This window comes from Carassius carassius, chromosome 44 (genome assembly GCF_963082965.1).
Source record: "Carassius carassius chromosome 44, fCarCar2.1, whole genome shotgun sequence".
In the NCBI taxonomy this organism is placed as follows: domain Eukaryota; kingdom Metazoa; phylum Chordata; class Actinopteri; order Cypriniformes; family Cyprinidae; genus Carassius; species Carassius carassius.
Genome location: NC_081798.1, coordinates 10,388,045 through 10,409,536, shown reverse-complemented (window position 1 = coordinate 10,409,536; position 21,492 = coordinate 10,388,045). Strand labels below are relative to the sequence as shown.

Below are 21,492 nucleotides of genomic sequence, written 5' to 3'. Positions count from 1 at the left end.
ACTAACCCTTTAAAATATTTGGGGGGTGTCTGTTTGATCACACTTTTGGACATCTCCTATAAAATGAAGCTCACACTGCTGTTTTGCAGCTCAATTAGTCCTCGAAGCTAATCTTAGGCTAGCTTTGAGTTCTTGCCAGCTTTTTGGACTTTTTTTTTTTTTTTCTTTTTTTTTAAGTTTAGGAGTGATTGTTTGGTTGTAGGAGTTATGTAACTCCAGAACCTGCTCTGTGGTGATAACAGAAAGCTTATGGCAGCCAGGGCGGAAACTCAAAGGGGTTTAATCCCATGACATTACTGATTATCGTTGGTTAGCAGAGTCGCTGAGGAGAACAGCTTCTTTGTCTTGTGGTTATGTGTTGTAAACCCAACGGCTTTGACGTGACATTGCAAGATCTCTCTTATTTGCCCATGAAATGAACAGTCATTAATATTAGCAGGCTGGAAATGGACATGTGTGCATCATGGGAAATTGGCTGGCCCATGTATAAGAAGGTTCATTAAGCTAAATTATTTACAATTCAGCCCTACATGCTGTACCGATGAATAAAGAAAGCACACAAAATAAGACAACTGTTTGGTAATTAATAATTCACTCTTCAAAAATGGAAATTATAAAAATGTGTGGGGATTTTGATCAATTTGATTCATTGGTTTGTTACCATGGCGACAAATCATAGTGAGATTTTGGGTTAATATAAATTTAATGTAATAAGTTTAGCAATTCAAAATAGTTGATTAACTGGGTGAGGGACCTTGGTGCCTCTGATTGAAATTCAATTGAAGTTTTGTTCAATCAACAGAATCCATTTTAAACAAAATACTGAATGCATGCATTCAATTTAAATAATTAAAGAGCATGTGTCGCCTCCTGTGAATGTTAATACTCACATTTAAGCCTGACTAGCCAAGTTTCGTAATTCAAAAAAGCAAAACATGACATTCAAAGCATCTCTGGCTCAGATATCCAGCAAACATCTGGTCTTTTAATCTCATGTAATATTGACTTGGGCGGTATGCTCTGTAATGCTCAAAAATCAGCCTTTTTTAGGTACTATAGGTTTTATTTGTTGGATGTGAGATTGAAAAATAAGATCCGGTAATTGGTTTGCTAGAACTAGCTTAATCTTACCAGGTGTCCAAGGAGGCACATATGCTGTTTAACCGCTTCCAACCTCTGGTCTCTCAGAAGCAGTTGTGATGAACATGACATCTAATTGTACTGTCAGTAAGCCTCTTATACACCTTCATTAGATTTCATTAATAGTCTGGAAAGATTATTACTCATTGCAAATGCAAATGAGCCCTTGGCCAGTAATGATTATGCAGAGCAATTCTCCTGTAATCTACGATACCGCCATCCTTTTGGGATGTAATATAAAGATTTTTCGATGTTCTGCATACATTAGCCAAATGTCACCTGACTGGCTGCACAGCGAAGAAAGGCAGATGTTATTTTCTGGTCGGATGCTACCTGCTTTTCACAGGATTGTGTCTTCAGCGCTTTAGATTATCTTGTGCACTGATATGAGGATTATAAAAGTGAACAGGAAGAGATGTAATCTGTTCCCATTTAATTAATCATGGAGACTTAAAATGGTTTAAATTAGAAAAATCTGCTTGTTTCATCACTTGTTCTTTGGAAAGAAGGACTGTGTGATATATATCTTAAAAAAATTCATTTTCAGCAATCTAATGATATTCTTTATGTATCGATGTATTTATGCATTTGCTCTAAACTCTTTTAAAAGTAGGTTTAAATGTTTAATGTATCAGCTAAAATCTGGTTCAAATAACCAAAATGTTTAATAAATAAATAAATTCAAAACACAGAGTAAAAATCTATGAAAAATTATAAAGGCATGATTTATGAATGTTTGAATGATATTCACAATGTTGCTTAATTTTTTCAGCAGTAAAATAATTAGAATATATTTTGCACATGTATTCATCCGGCACTAAGAAGGACTAACTTGATGTCCTCATCCATTTTGGATAAGCACAGGATTTTGCTTTTAATCTGAAATGACTTTACTTATTGTAGAGTTGACGAAGGCTATTCAGATCACAGGAAATATGCTTTTGAATTGAGGAAGCATGGCATGGTTTTAGACTACTTATGTCCTACCCGCTTATGAGAAGGTTTTCCCAGCAATGTTGTCCTTAAATGTTTAATTTCCTTTGTTTCCAAGGACATGTTATTTTATTTATTTATATATTGGATAGATGATAAAGAGTGTTCATGAATTTAGCACTCTGGTTAATTACGTAAACACATTTGTCTTTCTTTTACATTTCATTATTGTTTTTCTTGCATGTTCTCTGTCTCTTTTTTTTCTCTCTGTCCGCCCCTTACATTTTTTCAGCCAGATGAGAGCTGATTCAGCCAATAGTCGGTTGTGATTATGCATATTCGAAAGTTCCTGACCTTGATTTGAAATCATTGAGATGCAATGCACACCGGATGCAAGTAACGAGATATTCCAGTCCCCTAACAGCCTTAGTCAGCTTTCCTGGTCTATAAGCACTGAAGGGTTTCCAACACTTCTTCAATGAGTTTCAGTTGCCTGCCATTCAATCAAAAGAGGAATCCAAAGGATGGACAACAGCTGAATTCAGTGTTTACATATACAACAAAACACTAATAACTATCAAGACTCAACTAGAATTATAACAATGTAGTAAAACTTAAGAGATTTTGGAATCCAGTTTTTCTGAGGTTTTGATTTTAGATATACATATTAAATCTGCTGAAATATGTTTACATGCAGAGCAATGCTGGGGGAATGAACATAGATATAGTATACGTAGGTGGGACAGTGTGCGTTAGGACGAGAGTAAAATTCTAAACTACTGGCCCAGCTGTATTTTTTGTTCAGCCCGTTTTGTTATCCTTTGACTTTAGAAGATATAGCTGTAGTACACAAGTCCTACAGACTTATTTTTGATCATTTCATAGTTTTCACTTTTTGAAGCGCTAGTTTCTGTTCATTTTAATTGAATAGGAAAAAAGTTTCTCCTTTTTCTTTCCATGGAAGAAAGAAAGTCCAGTTGTTTTGCAATGACATGAGGGTGAGTAAATGATAACAGTGTTCATTTTTTGTGAGAATCTCTTTAACCATAATTGGTTTGATTGTGCATGTACATACAGCATTTTTCCATCATTCCGATTCAGTACATTTCATTTTTTTGTGCATTTCAGAATGTATCTCGGCTTGCTTGTGATTTGTGCCTTGCTGACTTTGATCTGTTTGAAGCATGACCGAACATCAAGAACCTCTTGTAAGCTGAACATGTCTCTCTCTTTCTTTTCCTTTTGAAGACGGCACGCTTCTTTGCCCCTTGATGTCACAGATAACCCTGGCAACTTTATTGTGCCGCTGTGTCGAAGAAGTTACCCCTGTCGCAAATGGAAGTCTGCATCTCTTGGGTAAATGGAAGGGTTTAATATTCACTTGCTAATATCTCAGAGCTGATTCATGGACTAACTTCCATCTTATTCTCCACACATATTGGTGGCCTGGTGTCAGGTTATGCAAACTGTCATGCTCCCATCACAGCTGATTGCTCAAAAATACACATCCATGTTCATTTAATAGATCTGTCTGCCATGACTGGGCCAGAGCAGTGCTGTAATGCTCCTTCTTTGTGGCTTCTGTGAAAGCGGACCTCCTGTGTCTGATGGTGCACTCAGATAGAAAATGAAGAAACACATAGATTCCTCCTGCTGTGGAGCAGTGGGATGTCATGCTTCTGATTGTGTGACATTTGTATGATGCAAGGTTTTTACTGTGTCAAGTTAAGCCTGGCTCACACTGTGCGATTCTGGCCATGATTTGGTCATCTGAGACAAATTTTTATAATCCTCAAAGATTCTTATGATCCTTGGCTAAAATCTGTAGTCTTTGATCATTAGTTTGACGTGTTCACCGACAGCTGATTAATGGCTGTTGCGATCAAATTTGACCGCTGACGAACTTCTAGCAGTGTCAGAAGATTTGGCGCACAGTCCTGCAGTGTGACATCTCCTACTACGAACGTCAAACTGTCTTCGTTTTTAAAGACAAGCTATGATCAGAACTAAATGCTAGAGATTTCTTCTTCCTGCAAAAACCCATCCTCTGCTCACGGAATTCATCTGATATGTTGCCTTTGCTATGATAAACACCAGTTACGCTGCTGTTTTCTATGGGTGTGTAGTACTGCTTGCACTATTCTGCATAAGTACACCGGTATTGCCGCCATTCATATACTTTTAATGATAGTCAAAATTACAGCCCCACATGCAAGGCAGCTCGCAATCACTGAATGTGTATGGGTTAGGGCTGGGCAATATGGCTGAAAACTGTATCACGATATAAGTGTTTAATATTGATCGATATCAATAATTATTGATATTTTTATGACCTATTTAAAATAAGGATCAGGAGAAAAATATATTACATTTAAACATTTTTATTTTAAACTTAAAGGATTAGTTCAAAATGATAATTTACTCACCCCAGTGCCATCCAAGATATCCATGTATTTCTTTCTTCAAGTGGAAAAGAAATTAAGTTTTTTGTTTGTTTGTTTTTTTTTTATTTAAAAGGAGTGTTACATTTCCGACAGGTGCTTGCGGTGTTCGGCCAATCACAATGCACTGATTCAGTTGGCCAATCAAAGCAGACTTCGATTGTCGGAAGGAGGGACTTTGTAGAAAATGACACGTTTGAGAGAGAGTGGTCACAGAGGACCTACAATAATGTACAGTATTTGAAAAATAATGTGTTTTTTTGAATATTAAAGCATGTCAACATATTCTGTTACAACAATTACACAAAATAATGATCTTTACAATGTTCCTGTGGCTTAGTGGTAGAGCATTGCATTAGCAGCGCAAAAGGTTGTGGGTTCAGTTCCCAGGGAACACACATACTGGTTAAAAAAAAATGTATAGCCTGAATGCACTGTAAGTCGCTTTGGATAAAAGTGTCTGCTAAATGCATAAATGTAAATTTAAAAAAAAAGCATAATATGACCCCTTTAAAGTGAAAATTTGAATGGATATATATTGATATAAATATAAAACATATTGAAATAAAATATTTATAATAAAAAATAATGCAGAATATATTTTCACGTGTGCTTTGAAGTATTTATAGTCTATACATTTTCTCAGTTCAGTTGCTGTTGGCAGGTATTTCCAAATGTGAATTTTTGACTTGTCTACAGCCACTTTTTTAATTTTTTTTTAATATTATAATTTTTTTAACCATGTATAACTTATTATTACATAACAACTTGACCCAGATAATCATAGTGATTCAAGCATCAATTCATTTTGCATTTTTTATAAAGTGATATATTTAGCAAGTCAGAAGACATGTAAAGTTTAGTAGTGGATAGTGCTGTCAAATGATTAATTGAAAATAAAAGTCCAAAATAAAAGTTTTTGTTTACATAAAATGTGTGTGTGTGTACTGTGTATATTTATTATGTATACGTAAACACACACACATACAGTATATATTTGTATTATATTATATTCTTTTTATTATATATAAATATATTTAATATATAAACATAGCATATTTTTCTTATATGCATGCGTGTGTGTGTGTGTGTGTGTGTGTATATATATAATTCATAAACACAGTACACACACACACACACATATAAATATATATATATATATATATATATATATATATATATATTATGTGAACAAAACTTTTGTTTTGGATGTGATTAATCATTTGACAGCACTAGTATTGGATCTATAACACAAACTGTTACATGCTAGAAATTCTCCCCCATAATGTACTGTAGCTAGTGGCAGAGATTGTAGTTTTTAATATGTGTGTGTGCTCTAGCATAGCATAGCCAATAGCATGTCCATAGAATTCTGATGATTAAAAGCCTCTGCTAGTTTTATGAAAATTCATGCTAGCCTGTTGTCCATGGAGGATTGTTATTCTGTGTCCTGTTAATTAGCTCTGTTGTTTAGCCTTGTTTGATGATTTTTAATTAGCTTTGGAGATGACGGGTTCTGATAAACATTAGTGATTACCCCAAGGGCTTGAGACATCCCTGTACATTAACTGCCGTTGACCACGGATCGAGATAACATGTCAGGCTTAGAGCGCAACTACAAATAACAACAGTCATCCCGTGGGATCTTCGGCTCAAACAGTTGGGTGGAGTGTTTAGAGATCTCTCAATCCTGGTTTCATGAGATCAGACTTTGCTTGAGCCATGCAGGGAAGGCAATGATAAAAGGATGAAATGAAAGAACTTTCTAGTGTGCAAGCATGCGCTCAGGCCTGTACTGTAAATGAAAACAATATATTAAGACTAGCAAAGATTTTCTCAAGCACATCTTTTTGTCTAAATGAGAATGTGGGTAGCATATGGGAAGCAAATGGTCTATAAGGGGTTTAAAAGGTGTGGTTAATTATTATTATTTTTTTTTTTTAAATGTGGATGAACACTAACCATTTTAAAGATGTGTGAAAGACACAGAGCACAACCAAAACTGACAACCCAGACTCATTGGAACAATGTACCTGTGGCGACATGTTATGCTGCATCAGTCAGAGATGTTTATTTTTATTTTTCAATCAAATGAATATGTATCTAGCAATGTTTTATTGTGTTGATTGTTGTACATTATTGCAGCAGTTCAGAAAGGAAAAGTGGTGCTAAAAGGTTAATGGATTTGAAAATTGCGTACAACTGCAACACACTAAATCCTACCCTTAAACTGACCAATAGTGGTAACAAAAACAAACATGAGATAAAAATACATTTTCTAAAGCAACCATGCCATTTCAGCCTGCTTTTTTTCTTTTTGAGCACTTTTATTGTAACTCGCATTCGACTGGACACTTTTCATCATAAGTGCAATGCTTTATTAGGTGAGCTACCAAGCAAATTTATGTTAGAAAAGCCATATGTGGTTTGAGGTCATAACAGTATTTTTAAGGAACTGTACAAAAAAATTGTCTTTAATTTTCAACTATCTGCCTCTGAAGTCATGATTTTTTCTGAAAAGGAATTACATTTTTTTGAGTATCTATAGTGTTCTTTTGTAAAAAAAAAAAAAATGTAAGTGGAGGCACATTTTTCTAATGAGCCTAGGTTAAAAATTGACATGGCTCCAGGAATTGACAAAGCACTAAGGAAATGGTTATTGATCAGAGACCCAAGTGCAATTCCAGGTACACAAGTTAAAACTATCATGCTAGTCGTTTCTTAAAACCAAACTTCAAATAGCAGCTGTTGTTTTGCTCCTCTTCAATACTTCATGACCAGCTAACAAGATAATAAACATTCTGTCTCACGAATGCAATTACATCAAAACGCCAATGTTGATTTTAAACACAATAAACAAGATTCTAGCCTCTGCTACATATTAGCATGTAAATTACAGCCTTTGAACTTCAACAACCAGGTTCTTAATTGCAACAGCCTCATATTAGTAATCAAGGGCTCCACTCATAGACCAAGAGATCAATAGTGGTGGTTGCTGTCGGAAAAAGCAGCTGACAAGTTACCAGTTGTTTCATTCCATTGCTTGCAGTTGCATAATGTTGTACCACACACTTTATGCAATTTCTGCAGTATATATTATATATCCATGATAGGAGAACATTGTAAGCCTGAATTCAATGTAAGTCGCTTTGGATAAATGATAATATTTAATTTAAATTTAATGTGTGTGTATATATATTAGGGGTGTAACGGTACGTGTATTTGTACCGGACCGTTTCGGTACAGGGCTTTCGGTACTGTGCACGTGTGTACCGAATGACCGAATGCAATATTTTGTATGCGGAACATAGGTACATTTTCGTGTTTCCAAACAAACATATTAAGTGGTGGAAGTCTCCGCGTTCAGCGCAAATCCCACCCTGCAGCTGATTCTAAGGCCGGTGACACACTGGCTGCGTTGCGTTGCGTGGCATTTCTGCTGCGTGTCAGTTGCGTGATGGCTGCTTCACGTTTTCTGTGTCTTTACACACCAGAATCATGCCTGACGCGGCGCTGGCGCGCTGCTGCTATTGTAGGTAACATAGAGGGAGACCGCCGACAGACCAGGATCTTGTCTTCACGACAACAATATCTATACTTCATGTTGAGCATAAATATAAAGCCTACTGATAAAGGACACCGTCAACAGTAATGAAGGCAAAATAGACTATGTGTGACAGGTGCAATATGCGAGTATGTCACTGGCCTAAGGTTTTCAAAAGGCATCACGCGAGTGTGAACATCACTACAACTAGGAAAATGATTGTAATTCAAACGCAGCTCCCGTCGGCATTTAAACAGACCTTTGCTCTTAATTCTGATCGGGCCAAACCAATAACAAAATCTGAGCAGGTCTAAAAACTGAAACTGTTGATGGTGCACTTTACACTTTGGAAAAGTTATATTTTTTAAATATGAGCAGGCCTACAAGCTGGGATTGGTAATGCTGCACTGTAATTATAGTTATTTATTTATATTTTTCATTATATTTTATTATATGATATTGGTTTGAGACTGAGAGTATTTTATTTAGTGGAGAACTTTGCAGCATTATTTTATTTCTTATTCTTTTTTTTATTTTATATATATTTTATTAAAAAGTATTTTTAAAAAGTGTAAACAAATTGTTAAAAAAAGTTTATAGTAATAAACAACCTGCAGTTTAATGTTTGCATTTCTTTCCCTTATTGTACCGAAAATGAACCGAACCGTGACTTTAAAACCGAGGTACGTACCGAACTGTGATTTTTGCGTACCGTTACACCCCTAATATATATATATATATATAAAAAAATTATTCTTGAGACATGGGACAAAACATGTCCAGCAATTGTAACTGCTATATGGTTTAAAAATTAAAATATTTTCAATTGTAAATGTTATGAGAGATTAATAATAGAATGTATTTAACCCAATTGTCCCCTTCAGTTTAACTGTATCAATATTACATTAAATCTATGACACTTATTGTCTTCTCACTACATAAATACTTGAGAAGTGGGACTGTTTTGTCCCACTTCGCAAGAATCAGTGATTTATGTGCTGTGTACACGTGTATATATGTGTAGGTGTGTTACAGTTTATCTATACACACACACACACACACACACACTGTTACCATACCTGACAGTCCTTAGAACCACTCTGCCCGATATATTCAAGCACGAATGAATACCGTTTGATGGGGCATGCCAGGTGTTAAAAAAAAAAAGATTATTTGAATCACAAAATTGAAAATCTAATGCCAACCCACCGAACGAATATTAGAATAATCGAATATTCTGGTACAGCTCTAAAATGATTACCAGAAAAAAATAAGAACATTTTCTAGGGCCCTATTATTGTTTAAAAAACGACCCTATACAAAATAATTATAGGTTTAAAATACAGGCCTGTGGTTCTTAATTTTTTTAAACTGATGTTTATTGTTCATTTTTTTGAAATATCAATAGCATTTGTATTAAAACTATATTCACTGAATGTAATAAAAAATCGAGAATCGAATCAAGAACTTGTGTTTCGAAATATAATCGAATCGGGACATCTGAATCAATATCCATCCCTAATCGTAAGGTCATGTGACACCAGTCTAGCATACTACAGTTTAAAATGTTTACCATTGTGTAATAAATGTAAGAAATATATACAATATACAGTAAATAATAATATTATTACTCCATTTAGTATTACATTCTGAAGAGCACTTCGCAGCACTTTGACCTCGGCGCAGTAATATCATTACTCCTGAAAACTCCTCTTGTTGGTTGTATTGACGGAAGTTAGAGGGAGAGGTAGAGTTTTCAGGAGTGCTGATATTACTGCGCCGAGGTCGAAGTGCTGCTGAGACAGGAGAGGTACGTATCAACACATAGTGGAATATGGAAAAACGGTGGTGTTTTCCTTTAACTCCTTGGCTTAAACATCCATCCCTGATATATCAGGACCGTATGTTTCTCTTTACTCACCATATTTAACATCTCTACTGTGCCACACACAAGGAGAGTAAATGGAGTTCTTTTAGACTTTAGGACATACTAGATAAACAATCAGTGCAGTTTCCTCTAGTATGGTAGTTTTCTTCTTCTTTGTAGTGACTGTACTGTGCATAATAACTGTCGTCAGCTCTAAAGAGTCTTAAGAAGTCCTAAGAAGTAAAGTTTGGCAGTTGGAGTGTGTCTTTGCTGCTCAGCAGTGGGTCTGTTGTCAACCATGACAGTGCATATACTGGCCTGGTCTGTGTGGTTTGTCTAAATAACATCTCAACTTGTCACCACAGGAGGAAGAATTTCGACAGGTTGACCCAGCATGCTTCACTGGAAGCTTCTAATAGACTGCAATAAAGCAGAGCATGCTAACTGTACTTCTTTCACACAACAAACCCTCTGAAAGATCAAAAAGTTACTACTTTGAGAGGAATTGACACAGTTTGATAGCATTACAAAGTGAGTTAGGAATCAAAGTCTGGAATGAGTTTCATTTGAGATTTTACTGGTAGTAATTTGTCACACGCTTCTGTCAATTTGATGCACATTTCTTCCAACTGTTTTGAACAAGAACCACCAATTCTAGGATGACCTGTGAGGGTGGAAATTGAGAAAAAGGAAAGTAAATAATAATAGTAATAAAATAACTACAAAAATTTAACAGAAATTAAGTAAATAATAGGAGAAAATATGTTGTGGGCACTAGTTGTTCATTATATATAAAAATGGGTAATGTCAATAGATCCATATTAAGTTACAATAACTTTTATGTATTAATAAACAGTGCATCTAGATTATTTTGATACAGTAGAAGTATATTATCCAGTGGATGTCTGTTTGTATTATGCAAGTGTGCAGCAATAACACCATAACTTCTGACCCATACTAAAATAATCTGATAGTAAGAGTTAAGGGGTGTCAGACACGGACTGTTTATTTGGCCTTCAGGCCCTGGAAGGATTGGATATTGGCTTAAGTGTGTGTTTGGGTGTGTGTGTGTGTGTGTGTCCCTTCCCACACTTGACTGATCGCTGGTCAAGGGCACGGAGAGCCTGCAATAGAGCAATGCTTCACAAAAGGACAGGGAGGGAGTTCTATAGGTCAGGAACACTTCATATCTCATTCAACATTTTCACATAGAGCTCCTTTATCGTCATTCATTAGATAACGGTTTGTGAAATGACAGAAATGTTTAGTTGCAAATGTTTCAGAATACCGTGATGGCATTTTAAAACATGATTACATGAATACAGGTAACATGATCAACTAGGTTCAGATATGACCTCCATCTTCACAGTCCAACACTTTTAGGTTAAAGGCTTATGAAACACAAATGTCCTTAAAATAATATTGAGTGAGTGAGTGAGTGAGTGAAAAAAAAGATTTTTCTATACAATATATATTTTTTTGTATTTTATACATTTGAAATGTATATTTAAAAAAAAAAATTATATATATATATATACACATACACGCGCACACACACGCACACACATACTGTACATACAAACACTTGAAATGTGAAGGTGTGAAAGTGTGTGTGTGTGTGTGTATATATATATATATATATATATATATATATATATATATATATATTATAAATGTATTTTCTTAATCAAAGAATAATCTTGAAAAAAAGTTCTAGTTCTCACAAAAATATTAAACAGCACAACGCCAACAACAACTATTAAACATCACTATAATAATATACGTGCATTTTTTTTGGAAGTACTTATTTGAATTATATAGCCTCGCTTCAGTTACTAAACTCCCTAGCTATTTTTTACAGACTTGCTCACTCCGCTACTGTGGATGGAATGAGCGCTGTGCTGTCACGTGATGCTGTGGCTGTAGAGAGCAGCAATTCCCTGAAAGCTAGCACTGCTGCTTAGGATGGGCGAAGGACAAAAACCGATGATGAGGAGGGGGATGTGGAGGTGGGCGGCAGAGCTAATTCATCACTATAAACGCCTGTGGAACAGAATGTGTCCAACTCGGTGTCTGTCAAAGGACCCCGCTGGTCCTACAAGCAGTTAATTAACTTCCCGTCCGTGCTGAGAGGAGGTATAAGTGACACAGGTGCCAGCCTTCAAAAGCAACAGTGAGTGTGCTGATTGTAGATTGAGTGCTCAGATGTACTCCCATTGCTGATGCAGTTTTGAACAATACTGGAAAACTTTCAGAGGGGAGAGCATGTGTGTTTCTCGTAACTTTATTTCTCAAATGGAGTTAGAAAATTTGTAATTCTGTAATTCTGTGGTGACAGAGATTCGGGATATTGCACCCTGACCTCAGAGACTACTGAGACATGAAATCCAATTTGATTTCTAAAGGAAAGTACAATTTACCCAAAACTAGCAACCGACCGGAGCATAGACCTTGTGATTCTGACACTAGCTTTGAGATGTTGGTCTCTGGAACATAATAAAGGTAAAGTTCAACCAAAAATGACTAATTCTGTCATCAATAATACACCCTCATGTGAAGCCTGTATGACTTTCCTTGCTCCGTGGAGCACAAAAGGAGTTATTTATAGGAGACTGTTCAAGCTGCTTTTTTAGTTATATGGACTAAAACAATTTTATGGTGCTTTGTGATCCTTTTTGGAGCTTTAGAACTCCATGGTCACCATTCATTTTCATTGAACAGAGAATAGAAGCTCAGATATTTTGCTAAGTATCTCAGAGAAAGCCTTGTAGCTTGTTCATACATTATATACTAAGTTGGGGGCCAGTAAGATTTGTATTTATTTATTTTTCAATAAAAAAGTAACAATGATTCATTAAAATCATCAAAGGTGTGAAGACACAATTCTAAAAAGGTTTTCTGTTTTAAATGAATGTTGTTGAACTTTTTATACCAAAGAATATCATGGTCCCACTAAAATATTTAGCAGCAAAGTTTTAAACTTTGCTAATAATAAGAAATGATTCTTCAGCACCAAATCAAGATCTCACACTCTCCAAACCTTTGAACAGTAGTGTATGGACCGCTATTTCATAGTTAATTTTGTCAAGCTTTGTACATAGATATTGTCAAGCTTTAGCCAAATAGATATTCTCAAAGGTAATACCTGTGGACTGAAAGCCACAAAATTAAAATTTTGATTTCAATGCGTCTTTAATTGCTTCTGAAATCTAGTTGGTCAAGTAGATGAAGCCTGAAGGTAATGAGCTTATATGAATGTAAGAAATGTGAGTCGGGTTTTATTAAACTTTAATTATTAAATATTGATGACCTGCACTAGCCAGATCTACTAATCTAACTGTCATAATTATACTTTAATGGCATATGCAATTATATTTGATTTCATATACACAGTAATCAACCTATTTCTCTTATAATTATGGCTGGAGGCTATGTATATGATATAGAAATTAATTAGTGCATTGTAATATAATGTAAATGTAATAACCTGTTTGGCCAATGCCAAAAATCTTTTAAGGGTTATTTTTGTGAAGTTGGCCTTTGTCACAATGTTGTTTTTAACGAGCATCTCTGAATCTTTAGGGGTAGAAGGAGAAAAAAGTTCATATAAGATATATACATACACACACCCTTTTACCCTAAAAAGTTCAGCAAGGAAAAAAAAAAAAAAAACTTGAAAAAAATATAATATACAATTTCTTGCTCCGACTTTTTATGAATAAATTACTCTTGGAATATGTTCAGGAGTTTCTCTGAAAGAAATGGTCATCTAAACTCTTGTGGTGAACAGGAACTAGCCTCTCATGTTAATTATTTATAGTCAGGATCAATGGCTTGACTGAATATATCACTGAAAGTCATTTCCTCCTCTTATGCAGCACTTTTTGAGCACATGACATAAGCAAACATCCTTCATAGACTATCACATCCCACACCTTATAAAATATACTGTATATTTCAAATGTATTAGAAAGGCATTTTTGATGCATTAGAAAGAATTTCATAAAGCCATAAAGTACACATTGCAATCCATTTTAGCTTCTAACAAATAATGCTAATATTTAATAGTAAAATGTAACTTTAATAACTTTAATGGATATTTATGGTGATTACATATGACATTTATGATTTAATGCTTGTTTTTATAAAGATTATTAGTTATTAACCATATAAACCATTATTAGTTCATTTTTATGTTTTATTAATGTTGCAATTTGTTTATGAGATCATAAAACTGGTTTAAGGTATATTACAGTATGTGTCAAAACATGATGTTTGATTATTTTCATGTTACAATTTCGGGAGCTCAAGATATTGGTAGATCCTCCACAGTGAGATAAGGGAGAATAGAGTGTGTGGCCCCTTCAGATAGAGCATATGTTCTGCCCTGAGATAGCAATCCTTTAATTGTTACTGACATACTGCTCATTGCAGTCACAGTATCACTAAGCGTTTTGTTAGGGTATTAATGAAAAATGTATAGCTTCGGTCGTGCCTGTCCAGACACTTTCCCCTGTGTCTCTCCCTCTCTGTGGCCAAAGATAAAGCAAGGTCTCCATGCAAGTCTGCAGGAGCTTAAACGCTGCCACAGGCTGCTGGAGAGGTTCAGAAGGTCTACGCAAAATGGATTGACTCACTCAGACCTCACAGATGGAGAGGCCAGCAAGAGTCAGTGGTCTGTCCCACCATCTGCTGTCCTGTGATACTGGGAGAAACTTTGGGGCTGGCAGCAGTTGGACCTCCCAACATGAGCAAATGTTTATGCAATTAGTGATTTCTAAAATTTGTATCTGTTCCCAAATCACGTAACAATTGATACTGAAGGAACATCGTTAGAAATAATACAGATGCAAATGTAGATGAATTCAGCTACTGTTCAAAACTTTGGGGTCAGTAAATTTTTTTTTTTTTTTTTTTTTTTTTTGAAGAAGAATAATAATATTTTTATTCAGCAAGTATGCATTAAAACGGTCAAAAGTGACAGTAAAGACATTAATAGATTTCTATTTCAAATTTCTATCTTTCTATTCATTGAAGAAAAAAGGTAAAAAAATATATTAAGCACACAACTATTTTTCAACATTGATAACTGACTAACAAATTTACATATAATTATGTAATTATAACTTTAATAAAGACATTAAAATTGAAAAAATCATAATTTCAAATTGCAATAATATTTTACACTATTGCTGTTTTTACTGTATTTTATCCAAATAAATTCAGCCTTGATGCAAATACTGTAAGAAACGTTTTTTCACACACACACACACACACACACACACACACACCCACACACACACACACACACATAAACACACATAAACACACATAAACACACAAACAAAAATAAATCTTACAGACTCAAACCTTTGAAAGTGAAAGTGACATGACATTCAGCCAAGTATGGTGACCCATACTCAGAATTCGTGCTCTGCATTTAACCCATCCGAAGTGCACACACACAGAGCAGTGAACACACACACACACACACACACACTGTGAACACACACCCGGAGCAGTGGGCAGCCATTTATGCTGCGGCGCCCGGGGAGCAGTTGGGGGTTCAGTGCCTTGCTCAAGGGCACCTCAGTCGTGGTATTGAAGGTGGAGAGAGAACTGTACATGCACTCCCCCCACTGTACATGCACTCCCCCCTTTGAATGGTAGTGTATATATGTATATGTATAATATATGTGACCCTGTATCACAAAACCAGTCATAAGGATCAATTTTTCAACATGTATATATCATCTGAAGATTTTTGGCATAAAAGTAAAATCAATAATTTTGACCTATACAATGTATTTTTGGCTACAAGTATACCCCAGTGATTTAAGACGGGTTTTGTGGTCCAGGGTCACATATTATAGAGAGTTTTTTTCCACACTAGACTGTATTTCTCAAAGTTTGAAAGACCAGCAGACTGCTGTTTGTTGAAGTTGGTTTTATATGATTTTAAAATTTGTTATCAGGGTTAAAATCAAGTGTTATCAGCACTGAGAAAATTGGAAATTTGTACCATGCATAAGTGTTTGCCCTTTCCTCAAAACTCAGTCATCACGCTAATATTACCTGCGGCTAAAGTGTACTCAACAACCTCTCCACCTGCAAAGATGAACTCATAATTCTCCTGTCCATGTTAAGATTCTCTCCAGTTCAGTGAATCAATACAATCTACAGTAATAATTTAGTTTGGAGTACTGGAAATTTTATTTATTTAACAAGCTCTATTCATACAACAGAACAGCACCTGTCAGAGCTCAACTGTTATGAAATATTATATTTAATATTAACTAAAATAATTGTGTGTTTATCTTTTCCCACAAAAGCCAGCCAATAATGAACTAATTATTCCCTCACTGATCCGTCAGATGGCTGGTGTACAGAGGGCTGCTCCAGCCAGGTGGTAGCTATAAGAGAGATGTTCATTAGCAAGTTTGGAAAAGTATGCTGATACTAATGGTGCTGTGCTCGCAACCCATGCAGGGGCGCTGGGAGAGGAGGGCAGACCCCGCCACCTGTTACACAAACCGGCCCGATGCTGTTGGGAGATATGTGGAGACGCGTGCAGACATCTGGACCTCTCAGCATTCTAGAATGTTCTTATACTTGGTCAACCAAGTGGGGTCTTCAACATTTCAACATTTTGATGTTTATATAATTGTATGCAAGTATATGTGCAGTATACAGTAAATGTGCCCATTCTACGATTTAATAGTTTTGGATCGCTAAGATTATTATTATAATTTTTTTTAAATTTCTTTTATTCTCAACAAGGCTGCAGTTATTTGATCAACAATACAATGAAAACGGTAATATTATGAAAAGGTAAAGATAGGTTTTTTTTCTATTTTAATATATTTTAAAATGTAATTTATTCCACTGAAGGACAAGTTGAATTTTTAGTAGCCATTTTTCCAGTCTCCAGTGTCACATGATCCTTCAGAAATCATTAACTTAGTGTTTTTTGTGAATAATTATATTGTAATTATTATACCTTCATAATTTTACCATACTGTTATTTATTTACCTTTTAATATAAAGACAAAATGAACAGCATTTAACTATTTTTTGTTCGATTGTAAATCTAAAATTTACTGTCATCTTTGAAGAATAATGTATCCTTGTCATCTTTGCATCCGTTAATTCTTAAAAATTAATAAATAAAAAAAGAAAACCTTACTGACCCGAACTTTTAAAAAAATTTTTTAAACAAATTTCTGAAATTAAGTGAACATTAGTTTTACATAATATTTATTCAAATATTTAACTAAAAAATAACTGTAAACAGAAAAAAAATGCAAATAAGTTCGTTAATCAGCCAAGCAGGCACAATATCTCAAATTGCCAATTGTCGGACGATTAATTGGCCTGGTTGATAAATCGGTCTGCCAGTGTTTCACTTCAGCCACTAATTTGTTTGTTGTTTTGGTTGGTGAATAGTCACTATCGCAAAAATCCATGCACCCAATCTCCATCTGTGCCTTGTCATCCGGTGGGTGAGGAAAGCTCCAATGTACAGATGGAATTTGAATTAACCTTAAGATTGAGAAAATATCTCGTAATGTGGCTCTTGGCTTTGTTGTCTTAACTGATTCGATGCTGCTAATATAATTGCAGTGGCACATCATTCAGGGCTGCAGAAGGCATATTATGCATTGTCACACTGAAAGCAACGCTGTGACTTGATCCTCCACACCCCACCCCCCTGCTTCAAGACGGTGGTTCTGTGTGAGCCCTTCTTAATGACAAGGGTGTGTGTTATTATGTGAAGGCCTGTTATTTTCTGACACCGGTGCAATTTAACACATCACAGCTCATGGTGGATTAAAGCAAAACAGGTCTTTGTGAGCAAATAAAGCCCAACCTCACACCAGCCGTCTACTTAATGACCTCCTCCCTCAGAAGACTAGCCCTCTTTATGCGTTGAGGGTGTTTTGTTTGCACACGCTGTTCTTGGAGTGACTCCTCTGGTGTGCTAGTTTAGAAAATGGTTGCCTTCTATCTCTCGTACTCCAATGCATTATTCCTCGTTTTCACTTCTGCCGGACTTTCAGGGTGTACTCACACTAGGCACGGTTGCCATGAACCGGGCCCGAGTACGATTGTGAGCCTGCAAGACTTGTGTCTGGGTGGAGAACAGTCCGCGTCTCTGATGAAATCTGTGGCAACCATCCAAACAGTATTATTGTTACAGGAAATGCAGACATTAAGAATAATGACTTAGAATAATTCTGAAAATATGATTTTTTTATTCCTGTAAATTGTCAATAAATTACCAAGGAAGAAAAAAATGACACACACATTTTTTTGACTATTTAGTTGTACAGTATGATGGTCATACTGCCTTTCATTTATTTTTGCTGCTTTAAAATGTCTTATATTTATTAAAGTATGTTTAATATTGTTAATTCAAAACAATATTATTTATAATAAAACATTTTATATTAATATAATGTAATTTATTATATACTATACAAAACTGTGTGTGTGTGTATATATATATATAGTTGTGCTCAAAATGATTCATACCCACGGTAAATATGATCAAAGAAGGCTGTGAAAATTAATCTGTATCATCAATAAAAAAAATGACTAAAATCTAACATTTCATTGTAGAAATCGCATTATGAAATAAATGCACATTGGTCACAATTAATCATACCCTTTTATTCAGTACTTTTTGTAACCTCCTTTTGCCAAGAGAACAGCTCTGAGTCTTCACCTATAATGCCTGAAGAGTTTAGAGAACATCTGAGAGGAGATCAGAGACCATTCCTTCATAGAGAATCTCTCCAGACCCTTCAGATTTTCAGCTACATGTTGATGCTTCTCCTCTTCAGTTTACCACACTCATTTTCTATATGGTTCAGCTCAGGGAACTGGGTTGGCCAGGGCATAAGCTTGGTTTTGTTCTCAGTGACCCATTTTTGTTTGTTTGTGGATTATTGTCCTGTCGGAAGATCTAACCATGGCCCATTATAAGATTTCTCGCATGGACAGTCAGTTTAAATTTTTTTATCCATTTATATTTTAAAGAATCCATTATACCATCTATCTGAACAAGAAATCCAGGATCCCTGGCAGAAAAATAGGCCCATTACATTAAAGATCCAGCAGTATATTTCATTGTACACATGGGGTACTTTTTTATCCCTATGTGCACCAAAACCATCTTGAGTGTTTGCTGCTAAAAAGCTTTTTTTTTTTAGTTTAATCTGACCATTGAACCCAGCCCCGTTTAAAGTTCCAGTCAAGTCTAGCAAATAAATATGCTAGAGTTTGCTTTTGGATGAGAATGTTTTCTAGTTTTTTCTTGAAACATTACCAAACAACGATAGTCACACGTCCTCTTACTGTATTAGAGAAAAATATTTATTTCATAACGTGATTTCCCCCCACTTTTTACTTTAATTAAAGGTTAGATGTTTTTTCTTTTTTTTTTCTTTTTTTTATGAAAGATCGAGTGGATAAACAATGCAGATTTATTTTCACAGCCTTCTTTGATTTTTTGATTGAAATTATTACAACTTAAAATAAAAGTTTTCTATTTGAATATACTTAAAAAAATAATTTATTCCTGTGATGCAAAGCTGAATTTTCAGCATCATTACTCCAGCCTTCAGTGTCACATGTAACATCCAGTCTATCACATGATCATTTAGAAATCATTCTAATATTCTGATTTATTATGAGTGTTGGAAACAGTTCTGCTGTCTAATATATTTGATGAATAAAAGGTTAAAAAGAACTGCATTTATTCAACAACAAAAAAATTCTAATAATATATATTCTAATAATTAGGGCTGGGATAAACGATTATTTTTTAAACGATTAATCTAGCGATTATTTTTTTCGATGCATCGATTAATCTAACGATTAATTTTTCCAGACAGATTCGATTTCGATTATCTCCCGATTAATTGACTACTAACAATTTATACATGTTGATTTACATATCTGAATGAAAAAAACATGAATTCCTTAACATTGCAATATATGTTTATTGCTCTTAAAATTACAAAATAAAAGACTGACTAAGAATGCATTACTTTGCACTATAGAGATAGCATTCAAAAAAACCTTGAAGCCTTGAAAACACATAGCTTACTGAAACAAGCTTACTGAACACATAGGGCCTAGCATTCAATAAAAAAGTTCTTCTTTCAGATGAAAATAACAACAACTTGATGTCTAGCATTCAATAAAAAAGTTCACCCAAAATACTTGTTTAGAGCAATTGAAAGAATACAGTAACCAATGTAAACTTTAGGGCTTTAAGCTAATACAGAGAGTGCTTTTCCAAAAAATAAAAATTAACAGTGGGAGCCAGCAGCCTGTCATGTAGAAAAAAAAATCACCGAATGCTCCACGTGAAACTTTGGCGTTCAGCCCTTTTTCTATCGTGTCTGTCTAATGATTTTGGTTAATATGCACAAGGGAGGGAGAGAGAGAGAGAGAGAGAGAGCAAGACAGCGCTCGTGTAGTTTGAAGACTGTGAGTGCACGAGCGCGCGTGAAACTTGGGTGTTTCGCCCTTTTTCTATCGTGTTTAATGATTTTGATTAATATGCACGACGGAGAGAGAGAGCAAGAAGCGCTCGTGTTGTTTGAAGACTGTGAGTGCGCGCGCAGCCGGGGCTCTCTCTCGTACGCGCCCTGTCAGGCGCAGCAGACATCCTATTCTACATCACTCACCGATCAAATAAGCCGCCAAAAAAAAAGATCAATGCAGAAAAACCCCTGGATTGGTTATATAATGTTGGACAGAATGTTGATCCGGCCATCGCGTATATTCAGCGCACATAAGGTAAACGTTTTGCAAAAGTTTTTTAGAGACATAAAAACAGGTCTATGAATCGATGTGCATATTTTGGGTCGACGTATTTTTTGCCCTACTAATAATATATTTTCTTTACTATCACTTTTTATCAATTTAACACTTCCTTGCTGAATAAAAGTATTGATTTTATTTAAAAAGAAGAAAGAAAAAAAGAATTACTGACCCCAAATTACTGACCAGTGGTGTATATTGTAATTTATAAAATATTTATATTTTAAAAACATAGCTTCTTTTTTTTTTTTTTTTTACTTTTTATTCATCAAAGTATCCTAAAAAAGTATCACGTTCTGAAAAAATATTAAGTAGCAGAACTGCTTCCAACTTTGATAATGAATCATCATATTAGAATGATTTCTAAAGGATCATGTGATAATGATCCTAAAAATTCAGCTTTGCATCACAGAAATAAATGATAATTTAAAGTATAATAATCACGAAAGCTTATCTTTTTCACGTGTTTTTAAGCCTTACCGCTTGTCGATTTAAACATTAAAGCATCCAAACACAAGACATGGAAAAGCTGAACAGAGTAGCTTGTTACTCGTGCGCTGTGTTCGGTGCGCACGAGAGAGATCGAGAGCCGCGTATCACGGACAGCGACACTGAACCGAGCTCTCTTCTGCAAAGTTCTCCTCGAAGTCCCTCCTGCACCTGAACGAACGAAAACAAATCGCAGTTTGAACAAACAAAAAGATGTGAAAGAGCCCAATTCAGTACTCACG

The 21,492-nt window shown here is 35.2% G+C and overlaps 1 protein-coding gene across 3 annotated transcripts in view; it reads left to right on the top strand.

The window, feature by feature from the left end:
* iqsec1b (IQ motif and Sec7 domain ArfGEF 1b) overlaps positions 1 to 21,492 on the top strand; it is a 187,987-nt gene that overhangs the window by 63,370 nt on the left and 103,125 nt on the right. For 2 of the 3 annotated variants that reach the window (XM_059538059.1, XM_059538066.1), the window contains exon 3: positions 3,322 to 3,429. The exons of the other annotated variant lie outside the window; for it this stretch is intronic. In XM_059538059.1, coding sequence (XP_059394042.1) covers positions 3,322 to 3,429 — 108 coding nt within the window. The remainder of the gene's footprint in view (positions 1 to 3,321; positions 3,430 to 21,492) is intronic. 3 annotated transcript variants of the gene reach the window in all.